The sequence below is a fragment of the Ailuropoda melanoleuca genome, chromosome 16 (genome assembly GCF_002007445.2).
Source record: "Ailuropoda melanoleuca isolate Jingjing chromosome 16, ASM200744v2, whole genome shotgun sequence".
Lineage (NCBI taxonomy): Eukaryota > Metazoa > Chordata > Mammalia > Carnivora > Ursidae > Ailuropoda > Ailuropoda melanoleuca.
In genome coordinates this window covers 4,200,241-4,213,630 of record NC_048233.1, presented here as the reverse complement: position 1 = coordinate 4,213,630, position 13,390 = coordinate 4,200,241, and the positions used below count along the sequence as shown (strand labels likewise).

Sequence of the window (13,390 nt, the reverse complement as noted above, 5' to 3'; positions counted from 1 at the left end):
CGACAGGCTGGCCCCCAGGTGAAGGAGGAGGGCCCACTCACCAGACAGATAGGACAAGCAGTGAGTAAGGAGGAGAGAAGCTGGGGGGGAGGGCAGGTGTTCCTCTAGCTGTCCCTGCAGGGAAGCCGGAGGCCAGGACAGGGGAGGAAAGTGTCTACATGGCACAGACTGACGAAGCTACAGCACCGACACGTTTTATGCAGAAGGCCCAGAGAGGGTGAGTGTTTCGCCTAGCGTCACACAGCATCTTGTCCCAGAGGCAAGCTGGGCCCAGACCTCTAGGCCAGGGCACCTTGTGCGATATCACTCTTCTCTCCTCAGCACCATCCTGGGTTCAAGACCCACCCCTCTCAGACAGCCGGGGAGGAGGTGGTGGCAATTAAGCAGCTGGAAAACCCACCCCATACGGAAGATTTGCTGCAACAGACAGGCAGTGTTCCGTTGATGGGGCTGCCATCGACCTCAACAAGCATGTCCAGCCCATTTCCAGAATTTCCTGCTCTGCTGGGCACGAGGCTGGATTAGCAGGGAAGACACGAGCGGGCCTACAGCCTAGTTCTTGGCTTGGAGTCTCGTGAGGAACACAAGACACCTGTATCAAAGACAAAGAACCCTGTGGGTTGTTTAAATTCCTGTTTCCATCCAGTCAGAGCCTCTGACCTCTCTGAACCCCAGGACTTTTCCTAACCTCCAGGCGTGGTAGGAATTTCTCCTGCTCGGCCTTCCCTTTTCCCCTGTAGCCAACCCTGTCCTAGAATTACCACCTCCACCTCCAGGGACCCCTCACCAGTCCCATCCTCAGCCCTGCCCTGGCCCTTTGCACGATCTCATTTGTTCCAGGCGCCTACACAGGTGCTTATGAGCTGCACCCCGTCTCTCCCACGACCTGGGAGAAGACACCAATGGGAATGTCTAGGTCCTTCGGGGGGACAGCAGAAGGCAGCACTCAGCCATTTCCCCCATGCCCAAATCCCTCATGCGTCCCCGGCTCCCCAGCACTACAGGAAGTTCGGGCCATGTCCCCCAAGGAGTCTGGCCTCATCCTGCCCCCCAGGTGGAAGGGCTGGATGGCGGGGGGGGGCTGTGAGCCCCGGGCCGGGGCCTGCAGGGGTAGAGGTCACCTTCATCCTCCCAACAGTGACATCTTACAGGAATGGCTTGAGGCTCTCAAGCCCACATCCTCTCTCTTTCTGCGCGAACAGTCAGGCAGCGGCACCTGTGAGTCCTGACCGCCTCCGGCCAGTGGTTAATAGCCAGAAAATAATGTGCCCTGAAGTCATCGTGGCTTCAACAGCTGGCTCCATCTTTTCCTGTTTGGCCTTAGCTGTTTGCAGCTCCCTGACGCTGCTGCGGCCTGCCCTGGCACCCTCTCCCACACACACAGCCACGCTGGGAGCCTCTGGCTGCACCCTTCTCCCTGCAACCTAACCTTGGCAGCGTCTCAAGTCCCCTCTCCTCTTCTTTTGCCACACTGCTCGGAACATGGGCTAGGGCCTCTACCCCCACCTGCCTGGACGCCAGGCCCCCTTAGTTTCCGACTGTGGCTTGGTTTGTGTCTCTGATCGTGCAGAATAGCGGAGGAGGCAGGGGAGGAAAGCTTCAGCAAGGTTCCCTTCTTTGTGGCAGAATCAGCCTAATGAGGAGTTCCGAAAGTCCAATCATATAAAGTTCTTAAAACTTTATTGCAAGGAGGGCGCCAGCTGGTGCCAAGCTGCCTGGGCTCATAAGCCCCCGTGACTCTGCCGCAGAAACTATAGCTGGGGCCCAGCTTGCCCCGATGTATTATTAGTCCATCTGAAGATGCAATTGCTAATTAATCACCTGAATGTCACCATGAGAAATGTTTCCACAGAGCTCCTGCAGAGCATCTCATTAAAGTATTGGTTTGGTTCAGACAGTACTGTGCTGTTCCAGCTTCGTTCTGGAGCTATAGCTTTAGAAAATATCAGGCTTTGCTTCTCGTCCAAACTGTGCCATTAAAAAATTAAAGAAAAAAGATAGATGGTACAGAGGGAAGATGAATGATTGGGTCCCCTCTGTGCTTACCGAACCAGTTCCTTCTGTGCTTGGGGTCGACCGTGGAGGAGTTTGAAGTGGCCTAGCTCTTACGAAGGGCTCTGGGGGCAGAGGCTACAAGAACTTCCTTTAGAAGCCTCATTCCTGGTTTCTATCAGACCAAGCCTCAGTGGTTCCTTCTTTTTTAAAAAAGATTTGATTTAATTATTTGTCAGAGAGAGAGGGAGAGAGAGCACAAGCAGGGGGAGTGGCAGGCAGAGGGAGAAGCAGACTCCCTGCTGAGCAGGGAGCCTGATGTGGGACTGGATCCCCAGACTCTGGGATCATGACCTGAGCTGAAGGCAGATCTTAAGGACTGAGCCACCCAGGCGCCCCTCAGCGGTTGCTTTTGGAAGGACTGGGGGCAGCCCTGAGCGCAGGGGCCAGCCACTCAAAAATCAAAGTGGGGCTGGAGGTCCGGGAGGAGTTAGGGCGGCGTCGGTCCAGTTCACACCAAGGTGCCCAGGGACTGTGAGGACAGAACAAGATACAGGTCAGAGCAGGAGGGCGAATGAGGATCGAAGTTCCTATAGTGCTGGGGAGCCGGGGACGCGTGAGACCCAGGAGTCCGACAAAAGTTCAGAAATAAGGATGTCCGCAATGCCGTCATGGAGCTTCTGGCATGGGGGCTTTGGGGAGGCCTTGCCTAAGCTGAGACTTGATGGTTAACGATGTGTGACACAGACACGGTCGGAACAGCGAGTCCGGGGAGGGGGGCACGGAGGCCGGGCGGGGTAAAGCAGGGGGTGGTGAGGGCAGAGCTGGCATTAGCGCTGTGGCCACAATCCCGGCACAGGCAGGAAGGGGCAGGGCCGAGCAGGCAGAAGCCACTGCTGAGGAAGGAGGGGAGCCTGCCCAGGAGAGGCCGCCTGCAGCACGCCTGGCCTGTCCTGCTGGCACTGGGGACTGTGGGCCGAGTACCTAATCATATCCACCCTACATGTTCGCAGTGAGCCCGTCCGCCCCATCGCTGTTTAGTGGGGACGAGACACGCCGCAGGTCAGCACACAGGCTCTGCAGCTGGTCTCTGGGCTCGGCTTCTGGCCTCAGCCGTGTTCTTGCCCTGGGACCTCAGACCAGCTGCTTCGCTTCCCTGTGCACATGTCTCGGGGTTCCCGGGAGGCTAACACGGTGCTCACCCGGCCGCGTGATGAGTGATGCTGTGTTTGTCTCCGAGGGTGGCTGGGCACCGTCCTGAGAAGTGCCCACAAGAGGGGCGGGCCTTTGGAGCCACGGAGCACCCACTGTGTGCGCTTTGGGCCACTCTGGTGAGTGAGGCACTGACCCTGCTGAGGAAGGGTTCCTTTCTCTCCCTCGCTCTCTGGTGAGAGGGATACCTTTCCACTGCTCCTGCTGCAGAAAATGTTTCCTCCCTCTTGAGAAGCGTGGCAGGCACACCCTCAGTTACCCTCCTGCCCTGGTTTGGTTAGCTAGGAGAAGCCAGATAGCCTGGGGCCCAGTATATCCTGACTTACACTGAAATGGGACGCCTCCTAATTGCACGCAGGGTGTCTGAGGCTGTCACCTTCCTAGACCCAGCACCCGCCCTCCCCAGCTCCCATGGGGGAAGCCAGGGGCTACCCAGCTGTGACGTCTTGGGATGCACTTGGGCTAAGAGCATCCCCACGACAGGCCCAGTGCCCAAGGGCCTGGGAACTGAAGCCCTGGTCAGGTCCTGGTCCTTCCTAGAGTCAGTGTGAGCCACTTCCTGCTACAGAGTCCCCTCCGAGGCAGGCACAGAGTAAGCCCCCCACGTGCTGCTGTCTGTGTTCAGTCCCAGGCTTCTCAGGAACTCCAGTTCCTCAGATCTTCCTTTTCATGTCTCCCAGAGGGCAGAGGGTCACATATGCAAATGAAGTCCCAGCAGCAGGCTTAGGGTCTGAAGTTAAATGTGTAAATCCGTTTCTCAGTCTTGGCACCTGTGACGTTCCAGCCCGATCGCTCTTTGCCACGGGACCCGTCCTGCGCACCGTGGGAGGCTGGGCAGCATCCTTGGCCTCTCCCCACTAGATGCCAGGAGGCCTCCTTTCCCTAGGTGTGACAATAAGAAAATATCTCCAGACATTGCCACATGTCCCCTGGGGGCAAAATCATGCCAGGTTGAGAACCACTGGTATCAATTAAACTACAGTCACAATTCTGTGCCACCCACGGATCAGAAGATGGCTGAGCTCCTGCCCCCCAGCATGAGGCCGGCATGCGCCGGCCTGCCCCCTTTGCCTCATGGCATGCTTGGTAAGAGGGGCACCCACAGATCTTAATCCGGTGACGTCTACCCAGCATGCATCTAGACCCAACACCGTGCCGGATACTAAGAGCCAGAAACTCACAGGCATTCTGGGGAGACAAGACATGAAGCTAGGGCAAGCTCCACAGAGTGATGGGCAAGTTTCCATCACTCAGCCAGCTTGTGAGGAACACTGTGGCAGGCCGAGGGCCCGTGCAGGGGCAGGCCCAGTCTAGTCGGGGAGAAGGAGCCACGCAGAACATTGTGTAGGAAGTTGGAGCTGATGAAGTGCCGTAGGCATTTGGGCTGGGGCGCTAGCCCTGCTGTGGCCCCGGGGAGGGCTTAGTGGAGGCCACGACCGAGCTGGGTGATGAAGGACAGATGAAGGACAGGCGGGCCCTGGAATTCCAGACAAGGGGACACTGAGGGCAAATACATGGAGGCTGGATGGCTTGGCCTGTGTTGAGGGAGCCACATGCAGGAACAGAAGCACTTTGCAGATTTGCGGCCGGCTAGCCTGTGCCCTGGACATGCTGGGATGATTCAGCTGGGCTAAGGGGGCCAGGGAGGCTTGGTAAAGTGGAAGTGGAGTGGCAGAGGTCACATGGCAAACCCCCAAGAGCCTGGCCCCACTGCCCGGGCTCCAGCCCACCAGCTCCCGAGGCAGGGCCGCCAGGACCCTCTGTATGGAGAATCCCAGCAAGCATGACCCTTTGCCTGCTTCCTGGGGACTGTCACACGGGAGCTGTGATTCAGGGCCTCCCCCGCCAAGGTAAGTCACGCACCTGCAGCCTGCCCGCTGCAGAAGCTGCTGCCTGGGGCCAGAGACCGTGCGTGCAAAGCACCCAGCCTATCCTCTCCCTGGCATCCTGCCATCAGCCCCCCGAAACTCCAGGCCGGCCTTCACTTCCCTCCCAAGGGCCTCTGAACAGCTGGGGCTCCTGGGTGGGAGGGAGCGCTCGCCCTGCTCCTGACAACTCCGTCAGGTGGGGAGCTGCTTGGGTGACGCCTCCCAGCAGTTTTGAGGGGCTGGCATGTGCTAATTTCGGCAGTCGTTGCATCAGGGATGTGGTTCAGTTTCTCTCCCTTCCCATCACCCCCCTTCCAGCCCAGCTTCAGCAGCAACGGGGGCAGTGACTTCCCCGGGAAGCAGCAGGCCACTGCCGAATGCTCATGACTGCCATCCAGTGTGACTGTCCGCTGACAGGCCCCGTGAGCGGTGAGCGGGAGAGGAGCCTCTCCCACCCCTGCAGAGGGAAGGCGAGTCGCCAAAACGCCGCCCCCCTCGCTGCCAGCGGCCTGCATCCTACCATTCAGTCACGGGCTCCCTCAGCTCTGCCTCGCACACCCCGGAGGGCACACGAGGTGCACCCGGGAAGCCTGGGGGCCACCGACTGGCGGTCCCTGCATGCAGAGTCCTGTGTGGCAGGAGAAGGGCAAACTCAGAGCACGGGTCTCAGGGGGGTGTTGGGGGCAGTTTGGAGTGAGCAGGAAGGGCAACTGAGTCCGAGAGGAGCTGCAGGATGTCAGTGCCGCTCTGGGCTGTCAGAAGAGGGGACCAGCCTGGCCCAGGCCACTGGGCCTCCTACTGGCTGACAAGTCGGGCTCCCCTCATGCTGTCTGTCACCCAGAAGCTCTGGGAGCGAGAAACAGGTCAGACCACCATGAAGCAGGATTTCCTCCCTTTGGGTCCTTTCAGCCACTGGGGATGGGCAGGACAGTGAGGGTGCCGTTCTCCCCATCCACGCCCTCTGTCCCACAGGCATGGCCACTCTGTGTGGGCCTGGACGCTGCATCCTGTGCAGGGCCTGGGGAAGGCCAAAATGCAGCTCGCCCAACTCTCTGAGCCACGTTTTCTCTTTGGAGCCCATTTTTCTACTTGACGCCAGGCACCCACGGCTGCCCATCCAGAGCGTGGAAGTGGCCAAGCCTGACTCCCACCTGAGTCCGTGGACGTTCCACCACCGTTCTTCAGGTTTCCAGGCCTCATCAGGCAGAGAGGGTCCATCCACAGACCTCTCGTCAGCCTCCGGCCTCAACTCACCTGGATGGCATCCCACACCCTCCAGAGCCCCAGGCATACGGGGCCCTCCTTCATGCAGACCCCTCCCTGTGGCGTGAGAAGCCCATGAGGCCCAGGGAACATGCCCTCATGGGCCTATAGCTTCCTTCCCACTTCTAGACCTCATCCCAGGTGCCCAGGAGCTTTCGGACAGCCTGAGCCCCCATCCAGAGCCCGCACGGGGCTGACAAGGCTCCTCCTATGTCCCCCACACCCCACCACACCCAATCTTCTCCATATCCTCACCCAGGGGTGGCCGGGGGTGCCTGATCCTTGGGCAGGGTGGACTGAGCTCAGACATGCAGGCCAGAGGCCTTTCCTGGGATGACACTGAGCCTGGGGCAGGTGGGGAAGGGGGTACCAGGGACCTCCTTTTGGACTCTTGCCTTAAGCCTCACAGGTGATAAGGGCAGGCCTGCCATCATCATTCAGAGCCCGGAATGCTTCCATCACCCCTGATGGTGGGCAGTTCTGAGCCCAGACCGTGGGCTTAATAAAATGGCTGTGTGCGAGGTACATAGTTGACTTAACTCGAAAGGAAGCCTTGCCCCTGGAGGGAATGTTCTTCGTAAAAAGGAATATCCTCTCCTCCTTCTGCATTTCTTAAGTCCTGCCCATGCCAGGCTCCATGGCAGGACTCCTGGGCCCATGGACTCGCATTGCCCCTGGCCTGGCCTCACAGCCCCCCCACTGCCAGCTGTCTTCTCATTCACGTCCCCTCCTGCCTGCATCCCTTCCCCTACTTGAGGAGCCCTGGAGTTTCAGGGCTCTGTCACAGGCTGAGCTTTCCCTGCGATCCAGGGATCCCAGTGACCACAGTCAGGCTGACAGGCGGTGCCTGGAGGAGAAGGAGGTGTCACCAACCATTGCGCATGGGTAGGGGCTGGGCTTCCCCAGAGGGGGCCTGTTCCAGTCAGCAGTGCTCCCATGCCCCTTCCCCTCTCCCACTTTCATCGTCCCCTTTCGAACACACTTCCTCTCCTCCTCCCTGCCCCCTCCTAGCCACGTGGAAGAATACACCAGGATGGAACAATGTCCTGGAGCCTCCTGCCTGTAAAACCTGGTAGGGGGAGGAGGGGTCACAGCTGAGAGCACAGCCAGGAAAGCAGCCCACAGGCTTGGAAGCATGCAGAGCAGCCCCGAGCCTGCACAAGGCCAGGCAGTGGTAGCGACAGGAATTTAGAACCTGCAGCAGGGCCATGAAAGGCTAGAAGACACACTGATGCCTTTCCCCAGTCGGGTGCCTTTGCGATCTCCTGAGCCTTGGTGGCAGCCCAGCCACCCCTATGCTCTCAGCCTCCTCCGCTCTCTCCACTACTCTCTGCACTCTCCAGGCTTCGCACATGCTCTCTCCTCTGCCTGCCACATGTTTTCTGCCTTCTTCACCTGGAAGCTTCTCCTTAGAGATGCCACTCAGGTGTCACCTCCTCCAGGAAGCCTTCTCTGACTGCCCTGCCCCACCTAGGACTGCCCATCATTTCTAGGGCTTGCCCAGTACATCTGTAACACAGCATTATAATCACTCACTTATCTGTGCAGCCACCACCCATAACTCTGAGGGCAGGGACTGTCTTACGATACCCAGCATGTAGCTGGTATTTAATGAGCATTGGGTGGGTGGATGGACTAACAAACTCAGAGTAGACCAGTGGGTGAAGGGGTGAGTGGGGAGCTCCATGCCAGCAGCTGGGAAAGGCGTCTCCTCGGAGCTGCTAGGGAGAGGAGGACGATGGTGTGGGTGATGGGGTCCCTGGCAGGTCGCCCCACCGCCCCCAACGCTTTGCGGAGACATTCATCCTTGAAGTCCTAGAGCACCATCTGCCCGCCCGAGCCTGATTGTCATGGTGACCACCTTCACTCTTTCCTCCTAGTATTTCTGCTTGTTGCTGGTGATCTTCCTGGTGGAGCTGGTGGCAGGGGTCCTGGCCCATATGTACTACCAGAGGGTAAGTGCAAGTGTCCTCCTGCTTTGTGCCCCATTGGCATGCCTCCCCTTGGAGGTGACAGCTTGGGGCAGGGTGAACAGGAATGAGGGAGCTAGGGCTGTGACACACAGGGTGGTCTTGTCTCCCAGGCCCCAACAATCCTCACACATCCGGGTCCTCCTTCGTATCCCGCTTCCAGCAATTCTCTGTCCCATCTGTGGATGCTGATGTGTTGATCGTGGGAGTCAGGGAGTGAGGATGCCCCATGGGAGGTGGGGTGGCCCATCTCCCCTTGGATGCAGAGATAGAGATAGGGGATGAAGCATCCAAGGAGCAAGGCTGGGGCCAGGGCTGCCTGCCGAGCTATGAAGACCGCTCTGGGCCTCGCCTGCCTGCATCGGACAAGGACAAAGTGGCCAGTCATGTGCCCTCCCCCCGGGTGCTGGGAATCGGGATCAAGACCATGACTGGGGTGAGACAGATGACTGCACCGGTTATTTTAAGCCAGCACCCACACAACTGATGGCTGCCCACAGGGTGACAATTGTAAATATTGTGAATACCACCTCATCATCAAATGAAAAAAGATTTAAAAGCACCCCTGTGTCCAGCCTCATTGCCCTCCCACCAGCTTCGAGCCGGCCCCTCCCCAGCCCGCCTCTCAGCTCTGTCCGTCAGCTGTCTGGCCTTAACGTCAGGGCCCCAGCTTTTGTAACCTCTCTCTGTGAACCCCGTGTCCTGAGCCATCTCCTACTGATGCCCCCATTACACTGGGACCCCTCCCCCTCGCACCATTCAACATCCACGGTGCTCTAGAGTTAGTTCCCCCGTGGGCCTGGGGAGCGAGATCGGCGTGAGCCATTCTGCTGATGCCACCTTCCCTCTCCGCTCTCCAGCTCAGCGATGAACTGAAGCAGCACCTGACCCGGACTCTAGCTGAGAACTACCGGCAGCCCGGAGCCGCACACATCACAGCGTCAGTGGACCGTCTCCAGCAGGACGTAAGCACCTGCCCCACGGGCTAGAAGGCCGTGCAGATATGGGCTCAGGTCCCGGCTCTGTCGCTTCCTGTCCGGGTGCCCCTGGACAGGTTCCTTGCCTTCTCTGAGCTTCATTTGCCTCTCAAATGGAGCCTCCTAGGGTGTGTTGAGCATTCAGTACCATCACATATGTAGAAGCAGTGAAAGCGCATACTGAGCCCTGGCGCTGTCCTGCCCCCTGCTGTGCCCTGCCCACCGCCCACCCCCGGCCCTGCAGCTCCCTTGACCACTTCCTCCAAGCCCCGCCCCTGCTGCCTTTCCCCGCTGGGCCTCTGTGGGCAGCAAGCTAGCTGTGCCAGGGGAAGAAGCCATCTCCTGGCCAGGGATCCGGCCTCCTTCCGTCGGCAAGGCTGCCTGCTTCCTCCACTGGGCGCGGAGAGCTGAGGTCTCTCAAGAGTGAACTGTACCAGCCAGAGGTATTTCAGTCAGGCCACTGTAAGAACTTCCCAGTTGTGAGCCGTGGGGCTGAACGCGGTGGGACAGAAAGGCGGTCTGTCCAAGAAGAGGCCCAGCAAATCCCTCCGGTGAGGCCCGTGGTCCTGCCAGGGCTCAAGAAATGGGCCTCAGACCTACCCCGGCCAGTATGGTAGCCACTAGCCGTGTGTACATTTAAATTTAATATAAAAGTCAATTCCTCAGTCACTAGCCACACTCCAGGGCCCAATAGCCTTCATGATTAGTGGCATCAAATTGGACAGCACAGATGAAAGGCATTTCCATCATTGTAGAAAGTTCTGTTGGACAGTGTGGCTCCAGGCTCCTGATGGTTTGGTGTCTGAGAATTTGAGGAAGCTCTACCTGCCTTGTCTGGTCCCCCTTCTCCCTTAGCCTGCCATCTCTGTAGCCACAGGCCCCACCCTGGGCCCAAGGCCTTGGTCTCATTGCTGGGAATACCAGGCAAGTAGGCAGAGCAGAGGTTAGTGGGGCTCAGAGCTCTAGGGGCACCTTAGTTCAGCAGGGGAGGCACTTTCCCTGTCTCCCCAAGACTGGCTTAGCTCCCAGTAGGCTCTGGGCAAAGGGGTCTCTTGTGCTGTGCTCTAGTGACTAAGGGCACCCACACTAGGTGCACACCCATCCACACCCACACCCACCCTGCTTGTCAGCCCTATCCGAAGCTCAGTCTGCACTCGTGGGGCCTCCAGCGGGAGAAACTGAGCCCGAATCCCTGGCCTCGGGCCCTTACTCGCGGAGCCCCACACACAGCAGGGCTCTCTTCTGTAGGCTGCCCAGAATCGCCTCTCGCGGTTCTCACACAGCCCGGTGTGGAAGTACTTTGTTAGCCCCAGGGACAAGTGACAAAACAGAAGCTCACTGAGGCTGAGTCACCTGTCCAGTATAATCCCGCGTGACTCCTAGCACACCCCCTGCTGTTCCCGGCTCCACGTGCTGTTCCGTCCTGCCTGCCTCCTCGGAGCTCCTCCTCTTCCTTGTGGGATCTTTCCCACCCGTGAGCAGAGCCCCTCTCCCCTCCTCCTCTGAGCTACACAGCTCCCCATGTGTCCCCTGTCTCTCCTCGTAAGCTACTGAGAAGCGTCAGAAAGCCGGGAACCATGTGCGTCACGCGTGCGCTCGGGGCTAGCGTCAGTCCTGGCACATAGCAGGTGCCTAGCACACACGCGTTAACGGCAGCGTTGCACCTCCCTCCCTGCCTGCACCCTGCACACCAGAGACAGCCTCAGAAGAGCTGGCTCTGTGGCTCCCGTGGGGACGTGGAGTCTCGGTCCCTCAGCTCAGAAGGACAAGAGAGAAGCGATGTCCCGTGTGTCTGCATCACCGGAGCCCCGGGCTGGCACTTTCCTGCCCCGCAGCAGTGCAGAAGCCCCTGGTCTTACCCAGCACTGACACTGCCCCCTGGTCAACACTGATCTGTCCGTACTGGGGCTCCGGGACCCTCTCTGTGTCCCTGCAGGTCTGAGGGCTCTGAGGTTTCAGGGTTTGAATGAGGGTCCAGGAGCCTCTGCCTCCCTGGGTGACCAGGAAACCCCCGCTGGGTGGTCTTGGCCCTGCCCTGGGCTCTGCCCCACTCTCTCAGGGATCCATCTGCATCTACTCCCCACCCATCTTCTCACAGGCCGTCCCTGCCCGCAGGGCACCCAGCACCATCTGCTTACCGGAGTTGGGTGGCTAGAAGGGAGCCGACAGGTGTCTTGCAGCCAGCTCATGCACCTGCCCGGGGAGAAGAGCCCCAAAGAGACCGGCTCCCTCCTCAAAATAGGGAAAGGAGAACTCACAGGGAGACAAAGAGGGGTCGGGTTAATAATGAATAATGAGTCCTGCGGCTTGCCACGGCGGGGCTGGAGGTGCCCCGTGTGCGCTCTTCGCCCCCAGTGTCTGTCTCTCCCTCCAGTTCAAGTGCTGTGGGAGTAACAGCTCCGCCGACTGGCAGCACAGCACATACATCCTGTCTCGGGAGGCCGAGGGCCGCCGGGTGCCAGACAGCTGCTGCAAGACGGTGGTGGTGCGCTGTGGCCAGCGGGCCCACCCCTCCAACATCTACAAGGTGGAGGTGAGTGCCCAAGCTCCTGGCCATCCAGGAGCCCCCCCCCATCCCTAAAGAGGCAGGCTCAGGCAGAGGGGCGGGGGGCAGAGGGGGCAGAAGCAGGACACACTATTCACTGGCCATGAGGCAATGTGAGGCCCTCTGTGGTCTCCACAAAGCCCCGGGGGATTCTGGGACATCATGGCAGGCCCCTGGGTCCCCCAAGAAGCCTGTGGGCAACTGAAAGTCTAGACCAGGCCCTTTAAGCCTCTGGCCAGCCCTCAGCTGGGTGGACGCAGCACCCCTGCCAGCCCTTCCCTCTCCAGCCTCGCCTGCTTCCGGGCCCCTGTGTGTCACCTGCCCTTACCTTACAGGGAGGCTGCATCACCAAGCTGGAGCAGTTCTTGGCCGACCACCTGCTGCTCATGGGGGCCGTGGGCATCGGGGTGGCCTGTCTGCAGGTGAGTTGGAGGGGGTGGGATTAGGACAGGGAGTTGTCTAGAAGAGCTGTGAACCCCTCTCCCATTGGTGGGGATCGCCAGTCACTGGCCGTCTGCACACCCACGTGCTGCCCTCCCCTCTCCTCCCCTCCTCCTCTCCCCACCTTCCCTCAGCAGCCAAGGGTGAATCACATGGTCACTCTCTTCCCCAGAGAGGAAGGAAAATGCCTGGGGGCCTGGGGGCCCACTTGAACTTTTAAGAGACCTGGGAGGAGTGTGAGTGTGGGCTCAGGTATGTGCATGCACCCTCTGTGTGTGCACGTGGGTGTGTGTGCAAAGCCTGCTGGGATATGTGTGGGGCCACAGGTTGTCCGCATGCATCTAGGTGTACATGGGGCTGTACGCACGGATATGTGTTTAGGTGTGCTTGTGCATGTGTGTATATGTGTGTGCATGTACTTGCACTCATTCCTGTGTGTGTGCACATGTGCACACATGCATGCCCATGGATGTGCGTTCCCCCATGCACACCCAGCTCTCTGCTCTGAGCGATGCCTTTTGCTGTCTCAGTGCTGCACCCGGCCTTCCGCTGCCCCGCAGGATGTCAGTGGGGCTCTCCCAGTGGCTCCAGCCAAGGGTCAGTAGAGAGGTGTCGGGAGGGGCACCCTGGGGCCGGGGCAGACGCAGGGAGCAAGGGCCCAGCAGGCGCTAGAGCGAGTTCCTTGCTGCCCCTCCCTTCCCACTCCTGCCACCACAAACACCGGGCAGGGGAGGCGTGAGAGCAGTGGCTGGGGCCTCAGAGGCCCTGGGGCCGACCCTGCCTCTGCTCCTGTGCCACTTAGAGCTCTGACATCCCTGCCCACCTCTGCTTCATCCACAAAATGGGGATCACGTCCCCAACCACGTAAGGTCTAGGTAAGAACGAGGTGATGAGCGTGACCCACGCGCTGTGCCCGGCACATGTGAAGACCTCCCCATAAGTGCACACGGCTGTTACCCAGCTGTCTGTACACTTCAGAGTGGTCTCAGGTACTTCCTATCATCGGATCCCCACCACAACCTGAGACCGGGGCCAGGCGAGTGTCCGTGTTCTCCCATTTTACGGATCAAAAAGCTGAGAGCCCGAGAAAAGACTTCTGAGGGTGTCACATTCTGCATTGGC

General features: G+C 59.4%; 1 protein-coding gene across 6 annotated transcripts in view; it reads left to right on the top strand.

Annotated features, from left to right (window-relative positions):
* TSPAN11 (tetraspanin 11) overlaps nt 1–13,390 on the top strand; it is a 70,280-nt gene that overhangs the window by 48,508 nt on the left and 8,382 nt on the right. For 4 of the 6 annotated variants that reach the window (XR_004621354.1, XM_034645701.1, XM_034645700.1 and 1 more), the window contains exons 4-7: nt 8,216–8,290; nt 9,166–9,270; nt 11,657–11,815; nt 12,163–12,249. Coding sequence is in view for 5 of the 6 variants with exons in the window: in XM_034645701.1 (XP_034501592.1) it covers nt 8,216–8,290; nt 9,166–9,270; nt 11,657–11,815; nt 12,163–12,249 (426 nt within the window). In the remaining variant the exon portion in view is untranslated. Of the gene's footprint in view, nt 1–8,215; nt 8,291–9,165; nt 9,271–11,656; nt 11,816–12,162; nt 12,250–12,440; nt 12,521–13,390 lie in introns of all 6 variants that reach the window. The other 2 variants (XM_034645704.1, XM_034645703.1) reach the window with 1 other exon arrangement.